A 21,850-nucleotide genomic window follows, 5' to 3' on the forward strand; every position below is an offset into this window, starting at 1 on the left:
TCACACTTAGTGGCGCGGCAAGAGGAAATATCGATATCGATTCCGACTGTTGTGTTAAACTTTACAAATTAAATTACAAAAAAGCGAACGAAAGAAAATCATGGAAGAAAGTGAGCCCAGGTATGGCGCTATGTGGACATTCAAGCTGGTGGCACCATACGTAATTGGCGGCTACCTGTGCGGCCTCGCGGTGACGCTCGCATGGAACTGGTGGCAGCTGGGCCACTTGGTTCTGGGTCTTAATCTCACCTTCGCGATTCCGGTGGCGCTTGTTCTGGCGGTCTTTTACAGCAGACCCGTAAGGTAAGAACTACCGGAAAACGCACGAAACGATTTGTGGGTAACAGTTTCCCCCCCTGGCTGGCAGGTGCATTGTGACGTTGGCCGTTCCCTCGCTGTGCAGCTCCCGGGGAAGGGCGTTTCTCATCAGCCTCGCCTTTGTCATTGCCGCAGTTGGGCCTACGGCGAACATTCTAGCCAATTTGAAGGTGATGCTCCGCAGCCTCGCTTGCGGACAGGAGCTATTGCGTCAGGCGCTTGGCCAGATGTTGGACGTAATACTGGAGCCGGTGAATGCCATCCAGCTAGCGGTGGATCTGTTGATGCGGGAAGTGCGTCGGGTGCTCAATCTAGCCATGGTAGTGCTGTTACGCATTCAGGACCATTTGATCGCAATTAGTGAGTATTATTGCCTTAAGAAATGCTGCAGTTTTCTCTGCTGATTCATTTTTGTAGTTAAAACCCTGAAGAACTGCGCCGCTTGGCTGAAATCAATCGTAGACCTGTGCAACACAGAAATGGGCACTCCCTGGGCACGTTGCAAAAAGACGGCGCATCACGCGATGATCAGGTGCCAGGCAAAAATGGGCGTATTCAAGGCGCTATGCCATGCTACAAAGCTGTTTCTGGCCCTCTGCTACCCCGCCAAGATCATCGATGTGTTTTGTAGCGGTTACTGGGATCTCAGCTGGGGTCTCCTTGATAAAATCTCAGAACGTAAGAGTGTAAACCACAATCGGTATTTTGGTTATTCATTGAACGATCTCGCAGGCTACCGCGAATTTGTGCGGCACATCGAGGAAATGTTTGATGCCAATATCACCTTTGAGCACGAATTTTTCTTTGATACAAACTCTTCAAAGAGCCTGGCGGACGTGGGAGAGGAAATTATACAGGATATTAACAAGCGTCTGTCGTCGTTTATCTTCTTGAGCAGCTTTGTGGACATTCTCTGCTGGGTGATGGTGGTTACTGTATTTTTTAAGTAGGTAAGAGCTTAACCATCTTACTAATTTAGTGTTGGTGATGCCTCAATTGTTCCCATCAGAGCCACCATCTTCTACCTTCGATACATGCACAGCCGGCAATTTCAGAATGTGTTTTTGACAAAGATACTAAGTGATATCGACCGGCGGCACGAAAAGCACGGTTACGATCCACTGCTACCCCTTCATCAGCTTGAAAGGGCAAAGTATATGAAGGTAAGGTTTCCCTACGTTTCATTGACCTAATATTACAATGATTTCATTGCAGCTTACTAGTTTGCGCTTGACTTTGTTTGAGTTCGTGTCCATTGTTGAGAACGCCTGTTTCATGGCCACAACCTGCTTGCAGTTGTTTGCGATTTGCTTTCTGGATTACGGACTGTTCTGGCTGCTGGAAACTATGTCCTTCCATGGCCACCAAGAGACTGGGCTGGAGGTGCCCGCTTATGTCGATCTAGAGATAAAGGGTGGGGGCTTTGTGGCGGATGTCATGCGAGGAATTGCTAATGCCTTTCGACCCTTGACGCAAAAAAGCATTTTAGACGTCAATCCCTGCATCCCGCTGCCCGTGAAACCTGATTATGCGGAATATCTAATTATATTACTACTCTGTCTGCTCGCTTGGCTGATCCTTTTGGCCGAGCCGTATATATTGCGCACTCGCCATCTTATAATGGCCTACTTTTATCCAAAACGCGCCAAGGAAAGAGGCATGTTTCTGTACAACATGATTTCCGAAGATAGAAGTAAGAAAGTACATACCTTTTAAAGTTGTTCTAATGTATTCTCTCCAGCAAGTATTTTTAAGTTTGTACGCCGCAGAAAGCGTAATGAGTTTAACCACACACGGAATGTTAAGCACACCAGAAAATTTACTTGGCTGAACAATAGATTCTCCAGTTTAATATACATGTGCTCCTGCTGCTCCTGCTGCCAGAGCACTGAGAGGTGCACCATATGTGGGCGATCTCTGACTCTGTGAGTAGCTCCAATCGTAAAACACACTCCGGGTTACAGTTTGGTGTCCCCTTTTTAGTTCAAATCGTAACCCCTGCGACACTCCTGGATGCAAGGGGGTTTATTGCGGTAAATGCTTTGAAAAGTCACACAATAAGTGTTGTCTGTGTAATCGACCAGTTGATTATGGTGATTTTTCCGACGTTACTGAAGTAGAGTGAGTAAGAACCAGGTCTTAATCGACTATTCTTAAGGTTTTTCTTTGTGCAGCGACTCTTCGGACTATTCTGAAAAAGAGTCTTTTAGCGAAAGGCAGTACAGGAAGACTTGTGGAGGACAACGCTAACAACGAGAGAAAAACAGTTAACCATAGAGGTCATCGGTTGTGAGCATACACGTTATCCGGATAGCTCAGGAATATTTCCACCTATTAAATACCTGATATTACATCAATTCCAAATATATGGTTTTAGGTGAGTTATACAAAGAAAATAAGTTTGTGGGTCCCATAGCAGTAACGTAAATACGTAATACACCAAGTAATTCTAGCTATAACTTAAAGGAAAATTTGGTGTGTTACTGTTGTTATTGCTGATTTGATTTCAGTGCAATTCCTTCCCTTCCCTTCCCCGCCCTTGGGAGTCCCAATACAGGGACTACATTGTTTGGCGACCTTCTGGACTGCAATTAATTTTTATTTAAATACTACAGCGACGACGGGTCACAAATGCTTACCCAGCAATTAAGAAAATTACCTTGCCCCCAAGGATTGACGATTGACGATTACATTCATCAGCGCTTTAGTGTTCAAACACCTGTTTTCAATTTTTTCCTTTTATATCGAAGCTTGTTTGCTTGATGATCCCGTTCTTGATCTACTATTTTTTTTCTCTTAGGCTATGACTGTACCGTGCTGTTGACCATCTCTGGTCTTCTCTTTATTGTTGACTTTCTCTTTACGACTGTTTAATAAATTCTGCTCTTCCCGCACATGCGGCTTCCATTTACCAAGCTTATACGAGCACAAGTGTTTATTATATAACACCCGTCGATCTGCGCCGATCCCCTAGACCCTCTATCGACCCCTATCCACTTGACCACCATCGTTGACAGTCAACTACACACACTTGAAGAACAATGGAGCTCATCTTTTCGAACGGATTTTTGTGCTTGTGCAGGTAATACCCGGTCCGTTCGGATGATATCAGGTTACTATTGGGTAGTTTTGTTTGACACTCGATCGATCGCCGTTGTGTCTCTTAAATAGCTGAAGCGTGGACGTTTCCATCCACATCCAGATTCGCTTTCGGGCCGACGAATTATTTTGCACTTCATTATTTTATTGAGAAAACCTTTTCATATCTAAAAAACTGCTTTTTTGTTTGGGTAGCCAAAGAAACCAATGCTTTTAAGCTCCATAAGAAGCTCGTGGTCGTTGCCAATTGCCTTGAAGATGGCTTTCTCTAACTCGTCGTATTGAAAGTGGGGCGAAAAGGGCATGTCGTTTAGCGCGTTGAAGAGAGTGTTCCCGCGCTCATTGCCAATAACCAAAGTGCGACCACAATGGGAAAACCTTGAAATTGGTGAAGGAAATTCCTATTCAGTTGATCATTTTTGTTGAAAACAATAAAAGCTTACCGGGCCACAGTATTGAAAGAAGAGTCCATCTTGTGTTTGGACATGGGTCTTAGCAAATTACGACGAAAGTCCCAGACGTTAGCGGTTTCCCGGTTCACCGTCACAATAATCGTAGAGTGGGTGGGGCTCCACTTGGCCCAGTGCACTGGGGTCATCTCGTCCAGCAGTTCGAGGAGAGGTCGCGTGATGCCATCGATCCAAATGCGCACGAACCTGCAGAATAGATACTGTATTTAGCGACCCTTAACAGAGGGCAAATTCCTACCAATCGTTGCCGCAGGTAAGGAAAAGTTTGGGAGACCAAGGCGAGAACTCCATTACGGTGACTCCCCCGTCGTGACAACGCAGGACTTCCAAGTACTGGTGCTGATAGTTGATTGAGCACTTGTGGATGCAGCCCTCATCGGTCAGCACGTAGTAAATGTCCTTGTGCAGTGGATGCGTAGTGATGCTTAAGCCTTGCGGGTGGCGGTTAGACTCGCAGGGGATACGCGACGACGGGTGAACAAAAATGCCCTCAGGATGCCCCTCGACTCGCTCCAAAATCATTTGGGTAAAACCAAGCAGGAAGGGGCTTTTGATAATCCGGAAGCGGGTGACCGAGCCATCCTGGGAGAGGCTCAGGAATGGATCGATGTCTGTTTCATGATCGTCGTCTGAAACTTGTTTGATCCAGCGGATGGCAACCACCGGCGAGGAGCCTGGTGAAGTGCTGCGCTGCGAGACCGCAACGGGTGTGTCCTGCAAACTGCTCACATCTCGCACTTCCACGCTGCCGTCGTACAGACCAATGGCGAGCAAGGATGGCAAGAATGGCGAGAAGCTTATTGCCGTTACTGGCACATCGTAGTAGTTTGCGCGCTCCGGCTCGCCTGGGTTCTTAATGCTCCACAGGAAAACGCTGCCGGAGGTCGGTACGTGCTGTGAGGAAAATGAGTAAAGTCCGTAGGCTACAGCCAGGATGTCACCATTGCTGCGGCAGAAATCAATGTCGCTTACGGCCTTGCGCTCGTCTTTGCTGGGCTCCGGTACCAGCCGGAAGAGCAAGTTCATCGAGTAGACGTACTCGGCCTCCGCGTTCCAGCGTTCCACCTGGTCAAAGTTACGGAAGCGTCGTAACCCCGCCTCGTTTGTGTTGCTCGAGAGCGTGCGGCCCATGTACATGATGGCGTTGCGAAACTCGGGGCTCCGGAACAGGCGTTCTATCTGGCTGGTGACCTTGTCTTTTTCGGCAACGGCCTCGTCGTCCTCAAAGGTATCTGCCTCCTCCGTCTGCGCTAGAGCCGAGGTCAGGTCCTTTACCGAACTCATAGTGGCTGTTGCGAACTCCTTGGTGATATTGTTCAGCGTGTCGTACATCTCAAAGTTGGAAACGTACGAGCTGACGGTGGCCTTGGTTATGAGGATGGTGTTGACTGCCCGAGTGGTGAAGAGCAGAGTATCTGTCTGAGCATCATTGTCTGAGCGCCGGCGAATTTTGCCTTTGCCTACTGTCAGATACTCGTAGTTTCGGTTGTCGCGTTCCGCATCGTCGCCCTCGGGGGTTCCCTTGGCCACCGTCGTCTGCGTCTGGCTGTGAATTTCGAAGAAGTCAGACTTGCGTAAGGTGATCTTTAAAAAGGACTTGGTATACGGCTTTGGCTCGTACGCCTCTTCGAGAGCCTCAACAGTGCTGTACGGTTCCCAGTTAATAGTTTCGTAAAGTATCTAGTGGAGAATGAAGATTCCTGCTGGGATGATACAAAAAAGTTTGTATAAACTTACACCGTTCATCAGATCGTCAATGGACTGCTTATTGCCGCCTATTCCGGCCCGAACACTGGACCGCGTGCGGGATCTGGTCGTGCTCTTAGTTACCATTGTAGTGAAGTTCGTCATTTGGTGCATGACATTTAGGTTGTACTTCATGAACTGCTCCACATAGGTGTCATCTTGGATCGGCTTAGGTGTCATATCAACCTCCTCGCCATAGACCTTTTCCAAAACCTAAGGGGAGTTTGCCATTAGTAGTGGTGAGTTTGTAAGACCTTTTGGATTCACCTTTATCTGAGATCGATACTGCAGATCGGCAAGTGTTTCCACACTGTAATAGTGCGTAGTATCTTTCTTCTTAGCCTTAGACTCTTCGGCTTGTGCCTGATTAACCACCACGGACTTCTTTTTGAGTTCGTTGTCCAAGTTACTGGACCGCTTTTTGATCGCATGGGAAAGGGTTTTCTATGTAAGAAGTGTAATTTAGATCTTCCAGCTTTTACTTACTTTAAAGATACTCCCATTTTCTTGGCTAGTTACTGTATTTCTTACTGACGCGGACATGCCTTTTTTGTTATATACTCCTCTTAATTTCGTCCAAATTTTTAAAGAGTATTTTGTTATTTTATTATTTTGGGGGGACTGGTTTCTTGTAATACATATGTTCTTTTTTTTTACCAAACATTAGTTTCATGGTGTACTTATCTTTCTTTTAAGATTTGAAATGTTAACAAAACTGAAATGCTTGGAAATCAATTTAAAAAATTTATATCGTGAAATATTTAAAGTTTGAAAACTTCAAATACCACGAAATTTTTACCGAACGGTAACAAAATGGCTCTGTACTACTTATCAGGAGCACTCTCTTACTCTCCGTTTCCGTGAGCGTTCTTTACCGAGCTCCCCCTGCGCCTGCTCGTTAGATAATGCCGAGATAAAGTTGTCAACCAAGCCACCCTCTGTGGGCGAAGGACGACCGGCTGCCTTTTGAGGTTGCATATGGTTGAGTTAGTTAGATTCGGAGTAGCCAGCCATGCAAACCTGGTTTACACTCGCGTCCTTATTCGTGCTTTTGTTTGGAATGTATTCCGATACGTAGAGATTCGATTTCTCAATGTAGGTCTGATTGTTTTTTAGAACGCTCCTGATATGAAAAACTTGCGGCAGCATCAAAATCTAAAACGCATCTATCCTAACAAGAGCCATTAATGGAGTGTCAAAGTGAAAACCGAGTACCAGAAAACTCAATTAGTAATGTTGCAACAGACCATACTCTGTCCATACTGCCCGAATCCCAAACCTCATCGGTTTTGGCCAAGCATCAGCAGCGGCAGCTGAAACAACCGCAGCAGCCGCCGCAGTACGTTATAAATTCAGTGGCAATGCACGCCAAGGCGACCACGGCGAACTCCATCACGGGCGGCACACTGCATCGAGCAAAAAGTGCGCAGGTACGTCCAGAATGGTATTTATTAGATGGATAGTATCCTAGGAAGTGGATCGAAGTAAAGCGATGCTTATTGGAGGTAAACCCAGCGTACAGGAATTGATATTGACTAGGTGCGTGGGGAAACTGGTTTTCTTATACATATATTCGTATATGTCCATGGATAATTAAAATCATTCATATTTTTTTTAAGTACCTCAAATCGTTCCATTTTTGTGCTCGATACAGATACTATATACAAAATTGCTTTATGTGATTGAACATAAACCTAATAGTCTCTTACTATTTTTTTACATTTAGTACATTTCGGCAAGTAAAATCTGTTACAGCCAAATTCCTCAAACGACCCTCTTCCACACGCCCTTGCATGGTTCGACGCGAGTGCAAAAACAAATTTTACTCAGCAAAGCTACAGATACATACAGATTATAGATACGCAGGGTGCGTAACGTAAACTAACGCTGTATTACTGTTTCTGCCGGCTAACCAAGCTGGGGCGGCTAAGTGGCTAAATGACTACACGACCATCGGGTCTAAATGCAGCTTCATGGAGGCCGCATGCGTGCAGAGAGAATCGGGCGATGTGCCCATGTTATGTAAACACATTCGGCAGGACGATAGGGCAGGGTGGACCTCGAGTCGTGACGAAGCAAAAGTGAGGGATCTGGCTACGGCTGCTGGCTGCCTGATTCCCGTGGAGAGCAAGGGGCGTCAGGTGGTGGTGGCTTCTGTGCGTCGCGTCATTCATCAGACGCTCCATGATGTGAAACAAATTTGCGTCCCAGCATTGGATGTTTTAGTGAGGTGCCAAAGTTGAGCTGCAAACTATGATGATGTTTGATTGCCAATCAACAATCAATGATGTGGTACTTGACCAGCTACCTATTCAGAAATGTATCTATTGACTTCGCTGTCAGTTCTACCCTTGTGTATGTATGCTATCAATTTTGTTTACTCGCGAAATTTGCTATATGATTTTTCAATGCCAATGTGAGAACTGCTATCGTCCTTGCCGGGTTATGAACTTTCTGCAATTAAACCTCACCGGGGTGGTTGTTCTCTGTTCCTTTTCCCGCCACTGAACCACGCTTCGTTCTTTTCCTTAAGCAACATGTTTGGTTACTGAGAGCACTTTTTGCTGCATTTTTTCGAGAGCCAAAGCTCCAAAAGCAAGTTGCTCGGAAACATCTGGAAGGGTTAATCAACCTTTGGTGTCCTGCCGAGTCGCGAACGATGTGTTGTCCTGTACAAAGGAAGGGAAGATTGTTTGTGATCTGATATGTCATGATGCTGGGATGCATTGAAAATGGGCCCAAGAAAAATGTTAAAGTAGGAGTTCGTAGTTATAATTTATTTTCTAACGATATTGATAGATATCAATATATATATTCCAAAAAGCCCCTAATTAACGTTTTGATGTCTTTTATTTGTACCTACGTATATCTAAGCTTTATTGCACTGTAGACATTTTTAAATTTTTGCTGGCACTTTTATTATTACAAAGTGCACTTTGGAGAATTGTGTACCATGGATTTTGTAAGCGGCGCTCTAGTGATTTATAAATTTATTCAATGGCAATTGGCAAGTCGAGCCAAAGTGCTTTTAGCTGGTGAAGCGGACCGTTCATTGAGCCTCGAAGCCACTTCATCCGTGGCTAGGAATTGAAATGCACAGAGGAAGACTTTGAGTTCGCAGTAGTTCACAGTTAGTTCACTGGTGGCCGACGAAGGCGCCAACATATTTTGTTCTCGCATTTAAATTATGAGCTCTGACATTATGCATCAATCGTTAAGCCAGCGGCGGTTAAAAGCAGCACGAAAAAGCCAGTATCTATCACCAATACAGAATAAACAACAACGAAGAAAGTGGAAAGCCGGGAAAACGTGCGCTGAAAAGTGAAGAATTTAAGTGTACGTGTTGAAAATTCCTCAATTTGTTGTCTGAGAATGAGTATAATTATTTGTGTGTTTGCCAGCGGTGGCTTTATTCACCTCTTTCCTTTCCCTGCCTAGACATATTCCCCGGTAACGTGACGTGAAGGCAGCTAAGCTATCTTTTATATGTACCCGAAAATAACACTTTGCATCCTCTCTGTTAAGAATTAAGAAATATTTCCTTAAGTTGAATAGGCAATTGATGGGAAGACCAAGAAAAATCATGAGATCACACGCCGTTTCAAAAATCATTTAACCTAGTTGCCGTAAATATTTTTTCAGTTCCCAGCACCCAGAGGCCATGCTAATCAGCGCTGTCAACCTCTACGAGGCACATAGAGGATATATGTACTTCTGCCACATTCGGGATGCACATGGCAAATATATGTGTATATCTGATTATTGGTGTCTCGAAAAGATATATCAGCTCATTCTAGTCGCCCGGTTTCCCACTCCTTTGAACTTAAAATAATTTATGCAGTTTGGGGACAGCTTTTCCTGTGCAGACTAAAGCGGCATTTAATAAATTGCTCTTAAATTATGGAAATGCAGAGCAGCCGAGATTTATTAAGGAGTTTCTGGAGGTGGGGAAAATGTGTATTTTTGGATAGGATATACGTATTGAGTAAATTCCGATAAGCTTAATGTGTATATCTTAAACCGAAAACATCATCATTTTGAGATTATCATCGATCTATGAATACTATGCATATATCACATCCCAAATTCTGCCTTTATTGCTGACCCATTAATCCAAATATATCAGATGGCGTCGTTTATATCGCATTGCAGATCAATTGGGCTATTTGGTCTCAATCTTTTGGGTATCGGGGTCGCCCACGTTTTGGCCCGTATTTCAATTTGACGTCTCTTCGGGTTTGGTAACTGCATTGTCTTAGATCACGCTTTGACCTTATAAACTGGAGGAGCAGGGGCCGCTCGAGAAAGATGATGGACAAGGAGAACACACCAAATATGTTGGATTCATAAATTTTCCAAAAACCTAAATACACTGTTTTGAATTGGGCAACGCTGGGTGGTAGACTGCGGAAATAATTCGTAGCTTTATAAGACTAATTTGATCTCGACAAATGGAAATTGGCTCTCGGGCGCTAAAATTCTTCGAGTGTTCTGGTGAAGTGGGTTAAACCGTTCTCAAATTACTTCCATGTTTGATTCTCTTCTCGTCTGATGACCTATGTGCACATGTGCATTTTCGCAAAGTTAATAAATGCCCTGACAACATTTATTGATATATTGTTCGAAAAGTCGCAACAGCAAGTTGTTGTCAGGCAACTCAATTGGAAGTTGAGTACAAGTATATTCAGAGTTGAGGTGACCGAAATAAAATTTAATCTTATCTAATCTTATCGCTTTTAGACGTATTTTGCTGGATTTCCCCTCCTTCCTACCTCCTTCCCTAGATATTTGCAAATAAAATGTCAACATGCCAAGCACACTCGATAAGATAAAGCCTTCAAGCTATTCCTCCTGCAGTCTTTAGCTGTTTTTCCGTGGAATAATTCGCAGAAAATTGTGCAATCGGCTATATTTAGATTGTCGGATTGTTTATTAAGAGCAAAGTAGTACCGAAATCAGAAATGAATTTCACGAAAATATCTACTAGGAGAATGCTAATGGATAATGGTGGCAATAGCATGGCATGATGCCCTGTTGATTGATTTATTTACACGCTGATGATGGTGCCCCTTTATCGACCTTGCAAGACAAGAGTTCTTTTTCTGTGACTGACACATAAGCCATTAGCTTACGAAACCAAAAACTGGCAACAATCATTGGCCCAGTGTGTCTCAGTAATCCGATTTTCACCGGACTGATAAGTTGAAAAGAGGGGGACCTTCACTCCGACATACGTTATTCCAGAACTTCCGCCATATACTTTGACGTCAATGCCTTGATATTGTACTTTCAATTGTACCTTCAATTTGATTCCCAAATCAACTGTGCGTTCGATACCAATGCTAAATATTGAAAATGGTCGTTGATCATCAAAATCGATGAATCAATACGCAAGGTGTAGCATCAAATCCTGGAATCTTAACTATTTTCTTATAAGTTATAAGTAAGGATAAATAAAACAATTATAATAGGTGCTTTTTGCTCTTTTTTCTTTAAAAGCTTTGTTATTTATCTGTAAACGTTGTGCCTCGTTAGCTTGGTTAAATCGCAGACCAAACATTATCTCCGCTTGCTGCTTTAATTACCATTTTATAGCAACGAATTCTTTCGGCCTAACGACAAAAGCGAAAATTTTCTTCTTTGTTTAACAAGATCTCGCAGTCATGAAAATGAGACAGAGTGTATCGAATGGAAACCGGAGAGAAAAGTCTATGTATATCATCTACCTTTGGTTTGTTATTCTTGTGCCGGGGCAGGCAAAGTATCTGTCTGCCTAAGCTTTCTGAGAATCACTTGACTGGGTGCCGGGTAACCCGAAATGAATCCCCAGTAAACACTCTTACATGCAAGCCATAAAATCCTTCTTTCTCTTGTTTATTTCGCAAAGTGAATCGGAATTGGGTTAGCATTAAGTGCCACATCAGCGGAAAGTACAAACGGAGGAAGTCAGCATAAGGTTGCAATGTGTGTGCGCTTCATCCACTTGGCCCCTGGCCCTCAATGAGTGTTTATGAGACCTCCTCACACTGCCTTCATCCCGAAGTAAATCACAGACGGCACGGATTTTATTACATGCCGAGGTAGGTTCTTGCGGTAATTGTGTTGGGCATTCTTGGGACCAACTACTCCGCAGGAGGTCTCATTCCGCACTTCGAGATCCTCGCGTAAGAACCAAATGATACGCTACTGTTATGCAAATTCATTATATCATCACAGCATTATAGTCAGCCGTCGTTGGGAATTTACCTACCGTCGAAAGTTGATTTTAGTGTTTTGCCGCTCAGCCACCAATCGGAATTGTTGAGAAAAAGCTGAAAACATGGTTTATTGAGCTAAGCACTTCAAGTGACAACCACGGATATATGTACACTTAGCCACTTCCCCTCTTCACTTTCTTGATTCTGGCTTACATTATTTTATGGTGAATAAAGCTGATTTGTATCTCACGGATGCCACTGCCATATGTGCAGCAATTATGGCGGTTCTTTTTGTGCCGATGCTGGCCCTGGAATGGCTTTTGTATATGTTAGGTCATATCCGCTATACCTAAAATTAAATTTTTTATATTATTTATATTTAAATTTACTTTCAATAAAAATGGGTACTAATAACAGGTAGAAGGAACACTAGAAATTTTGTTGTGGCAAAAAATTTCGGAAATCGGTTCCAATGCACTATTCGGTCCGTTCCATTCCATTTTGTCTCCGCTGCCAACACTTTAGCTACTCTGGCTTCGATTCCAGTCCATTCGCAGCTGCAATGAAAATAGCAGCTTCGACATTGTTTCCCAAAAGTGGCACGATCTGACCATTTACTATATGCTTGCCCAGCGGCTGATTGCTTAGTGGATAGTTTGAATGGTATGATGCTTGGAATGGAGATGTCGAGCAAGAAATGTTAATGTTACACTATGTCGACCTACCACAATTTGAGGCTGCCAAATGTTCAGCCATGTGCCATAATTCCGAATACATATTACATTTCCCGCACATATAAAACCAATGACGCCCAAAATTTCTACAATTTACTCAAGATAAATAAAAAATTTTCGCAAATTTCAAGCTCAACTAAAGTGCTGTACTGCTGTCCAAGAAACCACGGACCCCTAACGAGCCAATTAGTGGGCTTAAATATGGATGTGCCCTCCCTATCGGTCATTTTGTTTGGATTGCATATTTTTCCAACCCTAAGCACACATACATATGTCCGAAATTGCCGACTTATTCTCTGGAATGCGGGTGGGTTTCCCAATTCATCTTATTTCACATCGAATTGTTTGTGTAGCCAGAAACCGGTTGCTAAAGAAATGAATGCCAAGCGTGACAACAAGAAAGATTCACTGAGGACGAGACTCCGTTTTCAAAAACTCATACGCAGGGGTAATGGACAAACGACCGACCGATATGAAATTTGATAAGCCCACGTTGTTGTTTAAATCTTTTTCCGACTCCTCAGTTTTGATAAGAACACATATTGATGGAAAGTCGCTATTAATTTGCCACTCCCCTCCAGTGTTGAAATTCTCATCAAATCGAGCAAACTAAATTAAATCAACGACAACGAAAGTGACAGTAAAACTCAACGAGTGTCGGAGTTTTTTATATTTCCAACGAAATGGGGGTTCGGTTCTCCACTTTTTGTGTTTCCTTGGCCTGTCTTTACCCCGACTTCGGTCTTGACGTGACTGAAGTGGGCGTGGCACTCGGCATGCAAATCATGTCAAATGTCGCAGTCTGCTCAGCTCAGATCAGTTCTGTTCGGAACTGCAGCTGCACACACGTCGGGGGCTTCCCGGCCCGGTTGTCTGTACGCGTATGTACTTGGAGTGGGTAACAACTTCCTTTTTGTGCGGAACGGGTGTCTGACCTTCAGCACTGACTTATTAAGGAGTACGTTCTGTTCCTGCCCTTTTCGGTGCCCACAGTTCCTCACGCCTCCAAGGTGTATAAAATGTGTTTGGACAGCTGCCGCGTCGTTGTTTAAGCTTTGTAGGAGGAGGCGGCTACTGTATTAAACTGTCTCTTTCAAGGGTAACTTGAGCTTGTACGGGTTCGCATCTCCTGTTTAATTGAGCTTTCGGGGGTGAACACCCCGCTCTATTGAGAACATCTGCACTTGATTCGTGCTAGGGAGGAATGCATCAAATATAATCGAATCGGGTTGAATTGGCTGTCTCGCATAACGATTGTGTGTCTTAGCCCAATATGATATTATAAGGGCACTCAATAATCACAATACGAAATGAGAGGGGTATGTCGTTATTCGAACTCTGGAGCACCGTTTTTCTGTGTTTTCGAGATATCGAAATAATTTTTAGCCCGACCTACTATTTGTTTTCGCATAAAATTTAATAAAATTAAGAACAAGTTCAGTTTTGTTACCAACATCTACATCTACGATATAGACGGCAATATAGGCCGTTAACAGCGCGGCTAACATTTACGACATTCGAAATGTTTCTAACAGTAACAGCCGCTACGCCGCGTTTGGTGTCGATTCAGTCTACAGAGTTGCTTGCTGCGGTGCAGACCTCGTTCGGGATTTAAGCGCTTCGTACATAAAATACGAAATCCGATTCGTGACAACCTAACTAAAAATACAAACGAGAGATATACGGAAAGCGGCGATTTGCTACATTTGTGGTTTAGCGTCTTTTGTTTTGAATTCGGTTTTTTCGGTTGCCCGCGGCTAAACTTGAAATTAAGCTGACTCAGCAAAGCCAGATACAAGATACATATGCAGATGCGAGCTCAGTGCTCAGAGCTGCAGATAGACAACAGTGAAATGAGATAAGAGTGGCCAAATACACGTCGAAAAACTTTATTTATATTGTCCTGGATTAAATATATCTAAAGGCATCTCGATTGTGGACGTCAACATGTCGTGCTAAGCTGCGACTGCTCAGCTGAACCTAGATCGCAAATCACCTATCAGACCTACAAGCCAAAGATGCTGGACAAGACGACCAGCTCATCCGTGTCAGTGTCCACCTCCTGCTGCAGTTCGAATGCCACCAATGCGGACCTGGACTATGATGTGCCCGTCTCCCGCCGCATTCTCATCAAATCGGTTAGTAGAACCTAGCGAAAAGCCCTATCATAAACCGCCGCACATTATGCTACGGAGATTGGACTATCCTGCATATAATGCAACTATCTTCGCGTTCATCTACTGTTCTGAGATTTCTGCTGCAAGGAAACCGGATCGGCTTTCTCAACGTGTATCTTTGGCAGCTCTCAGGCGAAAAAGTGTCTACGATTTTAGGCTTTGTTATCACCTCTCAGGTAAACCGTTTGATGTGCCAGTTCGCGATGCAGGTGAGATATCGCAATGTTGTGGTACTCGTAGCTCATTTGAAGGCTGACAGTGTTTAAAACTTATAGTCTTTGATCGAAAACAATATGAATTCCCGAAAATAATCAATCTAGAAGTTATAACCTCCAGATATTTTCGGTTCTTAGCTTACAGACCTTCTGATTAAATTTTGAATAAAAATTTAATGCTTTTATCAGAATGAACTATCAATTCATATCCATTTGAGTAACCACACGCGGACATTATTTCTCATCAATTTCCCTACGATCCAGGCCGGAGTCAGAAGTGGCACTTAAAATTATTGTGTCGAAGCAGAAATATGTTCTGTCTAGACTGGAACGGTGGGGCGCCCACTTAATCAGCGTGCGATGAGCGATAGATCCGAGTCCCTTAGGGAATCTGTACTGCGGTTATCCTCGAAGATAGTCATTGAGCCAGACCTCCCCTGACACAATCTCAATTAATAATACGGCCTGTTTTTGAAAAACTATGCTTGGTTTTTCGGTTAGTTATCAGGTTTTCTTTTAATTTTCCTGACAATTTAGAGTTTTTAGTTTTGCTGATCAATAAAGTCTGATTAGATTTGGAAGTGGAATTGTTTCGGCGATAAATGCAATGCACTTGCTCTATCGAATTGCCTCTCTTTCGGTTTTGTTTATTTCTGCTGTCCGATAAGAACCTACCACCCAGGCACCACTGGTCACCACTATTAATAACTGATTTCATTTGCACTAAGCCCCGGTGGGGCTATCATCCTAGCTATCACCTGCCCCTCAATTAGTCCCCCTTTAATTGCCGGCCCTGAGGATGCGAAGGAGTCTGGAGGAACTAGTATTAATTTCCATCAGTCTTCGGTGTGCTGAAAAACCCTTTGTGTTCCAATCCTAGAGATGACATCGTGACACGCTTAAGATTGATTGGGCTATGGATTGAACTAATCACAAATCCATGAAATTGCGTTAAGGGTCTCCGGAAGAAGACTCCTTAGTCTTCGCCTTTTAGACCCAGCCTCATATACTAACCCATCTCTACTGCGAAGTCTTTCACAGAATTCTGATGCAAGGCCAAATAACGCATAAACCCATCTGCGGATGTTTTTCGCTGTTTGCATTTTGAAATCTAAGCTGAGAAGCTCGTGGGACCATAGGCCTCCTCCAGATCCCCAGAGCCAGTCTAGGCGAGCGTCAATTACTTGTCGCATTTGTGCGCATTTGGAGCACATTTATTTTAATCTCACCTGTGCCTCTTTTGCTGTGAGTCTGTGCACGTGATGGATGCAGATGGTCCACCTGCCTCGCGGCACTCCATCAATTACGTGATACTTTGTGTCAGCGACTGTAAGGCCAAGAACGAGTATCCTCTGCCTTCGGGACGTAGGATCTGCCTATTATAGTGCCAGTGACCATGTCTGAGACACGACTCTTGTAATTAGCAGTTGTTGTTTGTTTAATTTTAAGCTTAATTACAATTACAGCACCAGAACACAAAGTGTCATGATGGGAGGGGGGTGTTGGGGTAGAAGCGTTGAGTGTTTTGCGAGCTCATTTGCATTAATATCTATTCGCCAGACACTTACACCGCAGTGTAAGACTCGCTAGTTCGTAAACCAGCTTATTAACTTTACCGCTCAGCTTGTGCAAACATTTTTGAATTCAAAATTGTCCAACAGGTTCCGATGGATGTTGACGAATGTGGCAAGTTTAAGGCCGTAGAGGTCGACTGAAGGTGACTGATTGGAAAAAGCTCAAAGAGTTTTCATAGGGAAAACTTCAAGAAGAACACTATGGCAGAGGAATATACCATGAAAATTTCCTCACTTGACAGAGTGCATTCTATGTCATATCATATCGACTGAAAATACACAGCCAGCAGAGAAGAAAACTTTCGCTTTTGATCATTTTTTTTTTTTGCTTCGAGTTGAGTTACGTTCAGTTCAGTTTACGCAGACTATTATTATGTTACCATTCCGAAATGTCATCCCTCTTCTCACTTTCGATCGTTGGATTGCGCGCGCCACATGCACAGAACAAGGCCTAGCATTAATCCAGAACGTAATCCATCATGAATCGGTTTAAAAACTATTATAGACACTAATGTATACGATACACTTTCCAAAAGCTGACACGATAAGTTCAAGGCACTAACAAAAGTTCTCGAGCGGATGCCCCTCTTGAAACTGGTTAGAAGAAAAGTGGAATTTAGCAATAGCCGCCAGACACCGAACTGAATTCCTCGAGCATGAGTCACGTCCGGGGTATTTCTCCGACCTGATTGTCAGTTAATGTGGGAAGTTCCTAAAATACATCTTGGAAATTTGTTGAGAGGCGACTGGAATTTAATTAGTGCATAAACAAATAAATTACATTTTTTCCATATATTATATTGACCTGGACCCGTCCGTCTGTCCGTCCGTTTATTATTGAGATTTACCCTTAAACCTTATGATTATTTCTTATAATATAATGTTTGGCTTATATTTACTTTAACAAATGATTAATCTTTTTTTTGATTAGCATTAAAAAATTATTGACGGAGTTCTGTTTTTCTTTTCCTTTTTTAAGTGTACATCGAAAACAATTCATTAAATACAAATTCTGAGCCGTTAAAATATATGTACAAAACTACAACAGTAACCTTATGTTTGTTCGGCTGATTCATTTGCCGCAATTGAATGCTAACTGCTCGGGCTTTTTATCTTTTCCTGTGGAAGTAATTTTGCAACGTTTTTTCGTATTCTACTTTAATTGCTGCGAAGGTCGACAATAATTTGTGTGGATTCCGTGTTATTTGTTCTTTAATATATAAAGTCAACAGTTCATATTTTGTTTTAACGCATTTTTCTTTGTTGCGTTATATCGCTTTATATTCGGCATTCATTTTACCTACAGTCGTTGCTCTTAAGTCGGAAATTTGCCTTTCCACCTAAGTTGTGACTCATATTTCGCTGTCGAATTTGATGAATTTGCGTATGTTTTGTAAATATCAATCAACAATATCATCGACTAAACTTTAGTGTAGCACCATAAATTTGCTCGAGTTGCGGACATAATGCTCAGATCGAACTCGAGTTACTCATAGTGCGAACTGCAATTGACCAATCTGCTAAACCAGAGTGACATGTGGCGGGTGGGCTACATTCAGTCGCCCATCGTGCACTTGTCAATGCAACTCTCCGTCAATGGCACACCGATTTCGACCCAATCTCCATCCGGAACGTGTTTCCCTGCCCATGTTGGCCGACTCTGAGTTTTTATTATCACACCGCACTTCATGCTGTTTTTTTATAGTTTTGCTTTAATTTTCAGTTTTTTTTTTAAATTATTTTTATTTTTGGCGCAGAACGAGCTGACGAAATGTGTCGAAAAGGCCGCCGCGAGAGCAGTAAATATTTTGTTTGTTTTCGCAAACGGAAACCAGTTCAACGCGGCATATGGCGTTTTATTACTGACCAAGAAAAATGTGTAATATTATCCGCTGACTGAAACTCCCCGTTTCTTAGAAAACCTTAAGCCAGTCATAACCCTAGTAAAAGTCAAGAGTCCCTTTGAAAGCGTTAAAAAATGACAAAACTAGATAACTGGGCGATTAGAAATGAAGTTCTTATGGCATTTTTCCAGAACTGTTAAATTCTTTCAATAATTAAGCTCCAAGACCTTACATAGTATTCACCTTCAAAATTTTCAGGATTGCCCTAGAGGCCTGGTCGTGTTCCTCTTTTATTTGAACAAATTTCGTTAATTAAAATTGATAAAAGTATTATCTGTCACGCAAGCCAATGTTTGACTTAAGAATATTGGCACTTTATCAGCATTTGGAGGGCTGGGTCGAATGCCGAATACGGAACGCATTACCATTCGAAATATTATCAAGCCATCGTCATTAATTGGATAAACAGTACTAAAGAATCACATTTCCTCTAATGTGGTCAATAGTCTCTTGAGAGCGTAGAATGAAAACAAATTGTCATCTTGTCAGTAAAGCGGGCGAAATACGAATTTTTCTCTCTCTGAGAGACTTATACTGATATGAGCCCCAACCAAATGGAGAAAAGGTTTGCAAGCGAATTGCTGAGTCTGGGTAATCGAATGTGGAATACATAAAGCATTAAACTTAAGTTTGTTTGGCCAACTTTGATTATTCTTTAAAGCATCGAATTAAGCCTCAATAATGCTTTTGGCTGTGGTTCGTCATGCAGACTGTCAAAACATTTAAGACAACAAACAACATGCACACATTTTATTTCATTACTTTTAATTTAATCAAATAAATATTTTTCGGTGACTTTGAACATGTCTAGGGAATGGATCTGTTTCATTTCAATTGCCGAGAAATTCCACAAACAATTAAAGGTGCTAGACGAACAACTGAAAAGGCCAAATTTCTTGTTACCCTCAAGCCACAAAACAGAAATGGGCTTTATTTGCAGGCGGAACTTGAATCTTTTAATTGTGTACTCTAACTATTTGCCTCTTCAATTAGCGCTGTGTCAAATGTCGAGTAAAATGGCGATATGGTAGCGAAGAGAGCACTAAGCCGTTTTCGATCCTAACATTTAGTGATCTACGGCTGTGTAAATGTGGATCTGTCTGCTCCAGCCCAGAAAGCATTGGACCTGGTTTTGAATTGTTTGGACAAGACATTGCGTTCCAGTGTCACTTCGTCGGTGCGCTCATTTTCCTTTTGACATTTGAACGCATCCATAGCGCTTTCGAAATAGAAAAGTAGAATATCCGTCGCCTGGTAAAACGGGTTTTAAAACTACCTAACCACATACATATGTACGTAAACAGAAGTTGTGGCGGTACACACGGACAAGCATTCATATCGTACCTGAGCAGCGGGTTGAAAGTTCAGCGGCTATTGAACGCTCGATATTGTAATTGCTGGCTTCCTCGCCCTCTTTCACTTCTTCTACACAGGAAACAATTGGGGTTCCGCTTTGGCTGTTTAATTTGTATGGGGTTGCAAAAACTTTCATCTAGAGTCTAATCGAATCGGCCTGTGGACGTCCAAATGTCTTATGTGTATGGATTAAAGATGAACTTGAAGCGGGAGGCAGCAGCATGGCTCTTTTGTTTTCTGTGGTTGTTTTCAGAGCTCAAACGTTCGTTTTGTATTTTCGTATAATTCAGTGGCGACATAAAAAGTAACTTGCCAAACCCGCGGCAAACACAGATACGTGCACTTACACAGAGGCAAGTACACACATTCATTGAGCTAAAAGTTTATCTGAAAGGTATACAGTCGTGTTCAGCAATTTAGGGCCAAAAGCAAATTGAAAGAAAGATATCTTGTGATTCTGGGAGGCTAGTATTATCTTTTTACGATTTACCTTGATTCTCCCTCAGCCACGGCTGTTAAATCGCAACCCCAAAATCGCACAAATGCGAACCAGCAAAAAGTTGACCTGAAATTCCAACTAAGCCGAATCCCAAAATAAAAAAAAACCAAATCGCATTGTTTCTGCCTTTTCTTTTGCGGTTTCTCTGTACTTTTGGCGTTCATTTTAAACGTGGTAGCAGCAAAACATTTGCAAATTTTATGGCAAAAGAAACACGAAAATCATGCTAAAAACAGCGATCAGGAGAGAAGTTTCTTATGAATAATGACAGCCAGCGTCAAGTTCGGTCTGCTGAAAGGGTCAGTGGCTGGTGAGACGATGCTGCGTCTTTGAAATTCCGTCAAAAGTGTTTGGCTTGCATAACAACGGCTTTATTTAGATAGCACGCAGAACAAAATCCTGCGAATTGTGCCCCATTAGTAACCTTCTTAAATATTGAATGTTCCGCTGATTTATTTGCAGAAACTTTACGCCAAGGCCATTTACGATAATTATGCGGACACGTCGGACGAGCTGCCCTTCAAGAAGGGCGACATCCTCACAGTCCTTGAGCAGGACACGGAGGGCTTCCAAGGTTGGTGGCTCTGCTCTCTGCGCAACCGACAGGTGAGTTGCGTCCTCTAATTTCACTTCTCCTTACAGGCTAGAAGGCATATACATATAGGTGGCATATATGTAGGTGCATTGAGTTAATAAATGCCGGGCTTTTGTTTCTCATTCCACTGCCTAAATTTCATGATTTGTTATTAGTTTGGGTCTACACGAGCCCAGGTAATGGCACTTCATGCAAAAATAACCAACAAGGAGTCTGCTCTTATACATTTCAAGTTTTACATCCTTATTGTGAATGTAGTCGCAATAGCAATCATCAGTTGGCCACATATCTCACACGAACTGGGCCATTGGCATTACCAGGTGTACACAACATTATGAGCTGGTTAAAGAGATAGAAGCCTTTTAGCTTTTTCTGCGGATTGCGATTACATTTCAAAGTTGTGGAAAATTTTACATTTTCTGCACGTCTATCGACAGCAATTTTTAATTAACAACTGAATTGGCGCCACTTTAAAAATCTCGTTTGTGTGGGGGCCGGCCGGCGATGGTGTCAAAACATATATCAAAGTGGAAATCAGAAGTGCTGGGTGAGATATGGGAACATGAACGCGATAGCGGTACGTTATACATATGTCGGGCAATTGTCGCTAATTAAAAAGTAGCCGAGCCTTTTAATGGAAACAATTAACCCAAAAATGGTCAATTGAGTGCCGACAAGAGCAACAACGTGTGGCATAAATATTAACAGCAACATAAATAACTGTGTCAAAAAGCGAAATCAACTTTCGGCACACACTTTTAGCTAAAACAGATGTTGGCAAGATTTTCTGTTGACTTTGAGTTTTAGGAGAATCGCACGAATTTCTGTCAAAACTTGCATTTAGAATGTGAGTCGGGCGAGTATAAAAAATTAGCCGTCCAATTAAAAGCACGCACGACATTCTTTTTACTAAATTTTTTTAAACACATTGTGTCCATTAATTTATATGCATATAAATTAATAATT

At 42.6% G+C, this 21,850-nt stretch overlaps 3 protein-coding genes across 7 annotated transcripts in view; 2 read left to right on the forward strand and 1 right to left on the reverse strand.

Annotated features, from left to right (window-relative positions):
* Positions 1–20,839, forward strand: LOC117141190 (DC-STAMP domain-containing protein 2). 5 transcript variants are annotated; one of them, XM_033304528.1, is made up of 10 exons: positions 3–303; positions 368–678; positions 736–996; positions 1,051–1,264; positions 1,328–1,481; positions 1,534–2,011; positions 2,060–2,243; positions 2,302–2,439; positions 2,493–2,695; positions 20,752–20,839. In XM_033304528.1, the coding sequence occupies exons 1-9, from the start codon at positions 101–103 to the stop codon at positions 2,566–2,568; spliced, it is 2,019 nt and encodes a 672-aa protein (XP_033160419.1). In that variant the 5' UTR covers positions 3–100; the 3' UTR covers positions 2,569–2,695; positions 20,752–20,839. The 5 variants fall into 5 exon arrangements, with proteins under 5 accessions (XP_033160422.1, XP_033160419.1, XP_033160421.1 ...); XM_033304530.1 differs by lacking the exon at positions 20,752–20,839 and adding an exon at positions 2,934–3,238; XM_033304532.1 differs by lacking the exons at positions 3–303; positions 368–678 and having other exon boundaries at positions 700–996.
* Positions 3,542–6,639, reverse strand: LOC117141189 (WD repeat-containing protein 78). Its single transcript, XM_033304527.1, has 6 exons — positions 6,120–6,639; positions 5,901–6,050; positions 5,625–5,846; positions 4,126–5,567; positions 3,861–4,073; positions 3,542–3,795 (listed from the first exon to the last, which is right to left on the reverse strand). The coding sequence occupies exons 1-6, from the start codon at positions 6,174–6,176 to the stop codon at positions 3,585–3,587; spliced, it is 2,295 nt and encodes a 764-aa protein (XP_033160418.1). The 5' UTR covers positions 6,177–6,639; the 3' UTR covers positions 3,542–3,584.
* LOC117141188 (breast cancer anti-estrogen resistance protein 1) overlaps positions 14,149–21,850 on the forward strand; it is a 13,929-nt gene continuing 6,227 nt past the window's right edge. The window contains exons 1-2 of the mRNA XM_033304526.1: positions 14,149–14,702; positions 20,752–20,895. Of these exons, the coding sequence (XP_033160417.1) occupies positions 14,583–14,702; positions 20,752–20,895 (264 nt within the window). The 5' untranslated portion in view covers positions 14,149–14,582. The remainder of the gene's footprint in view (positions 14,703–20,751; positions 20,896–21,850) is intronic.

The sequence above is a fragment of the Drosophila mauritiana genome, chromosome 3L, assembly GCF_004382145.1.
Source record: "Drosophila mauritiana strain mau12 chromosome 3L, ASM438214v1, whole genome shotgun sequence".
NCBI classification, from domain to species: domain Eukaryota; kingdom Metazoa; phylum Arthropoda; class Insecta; order Diptera; family Drosophilidae; genus Drosophila; species Drosophila mauritiana.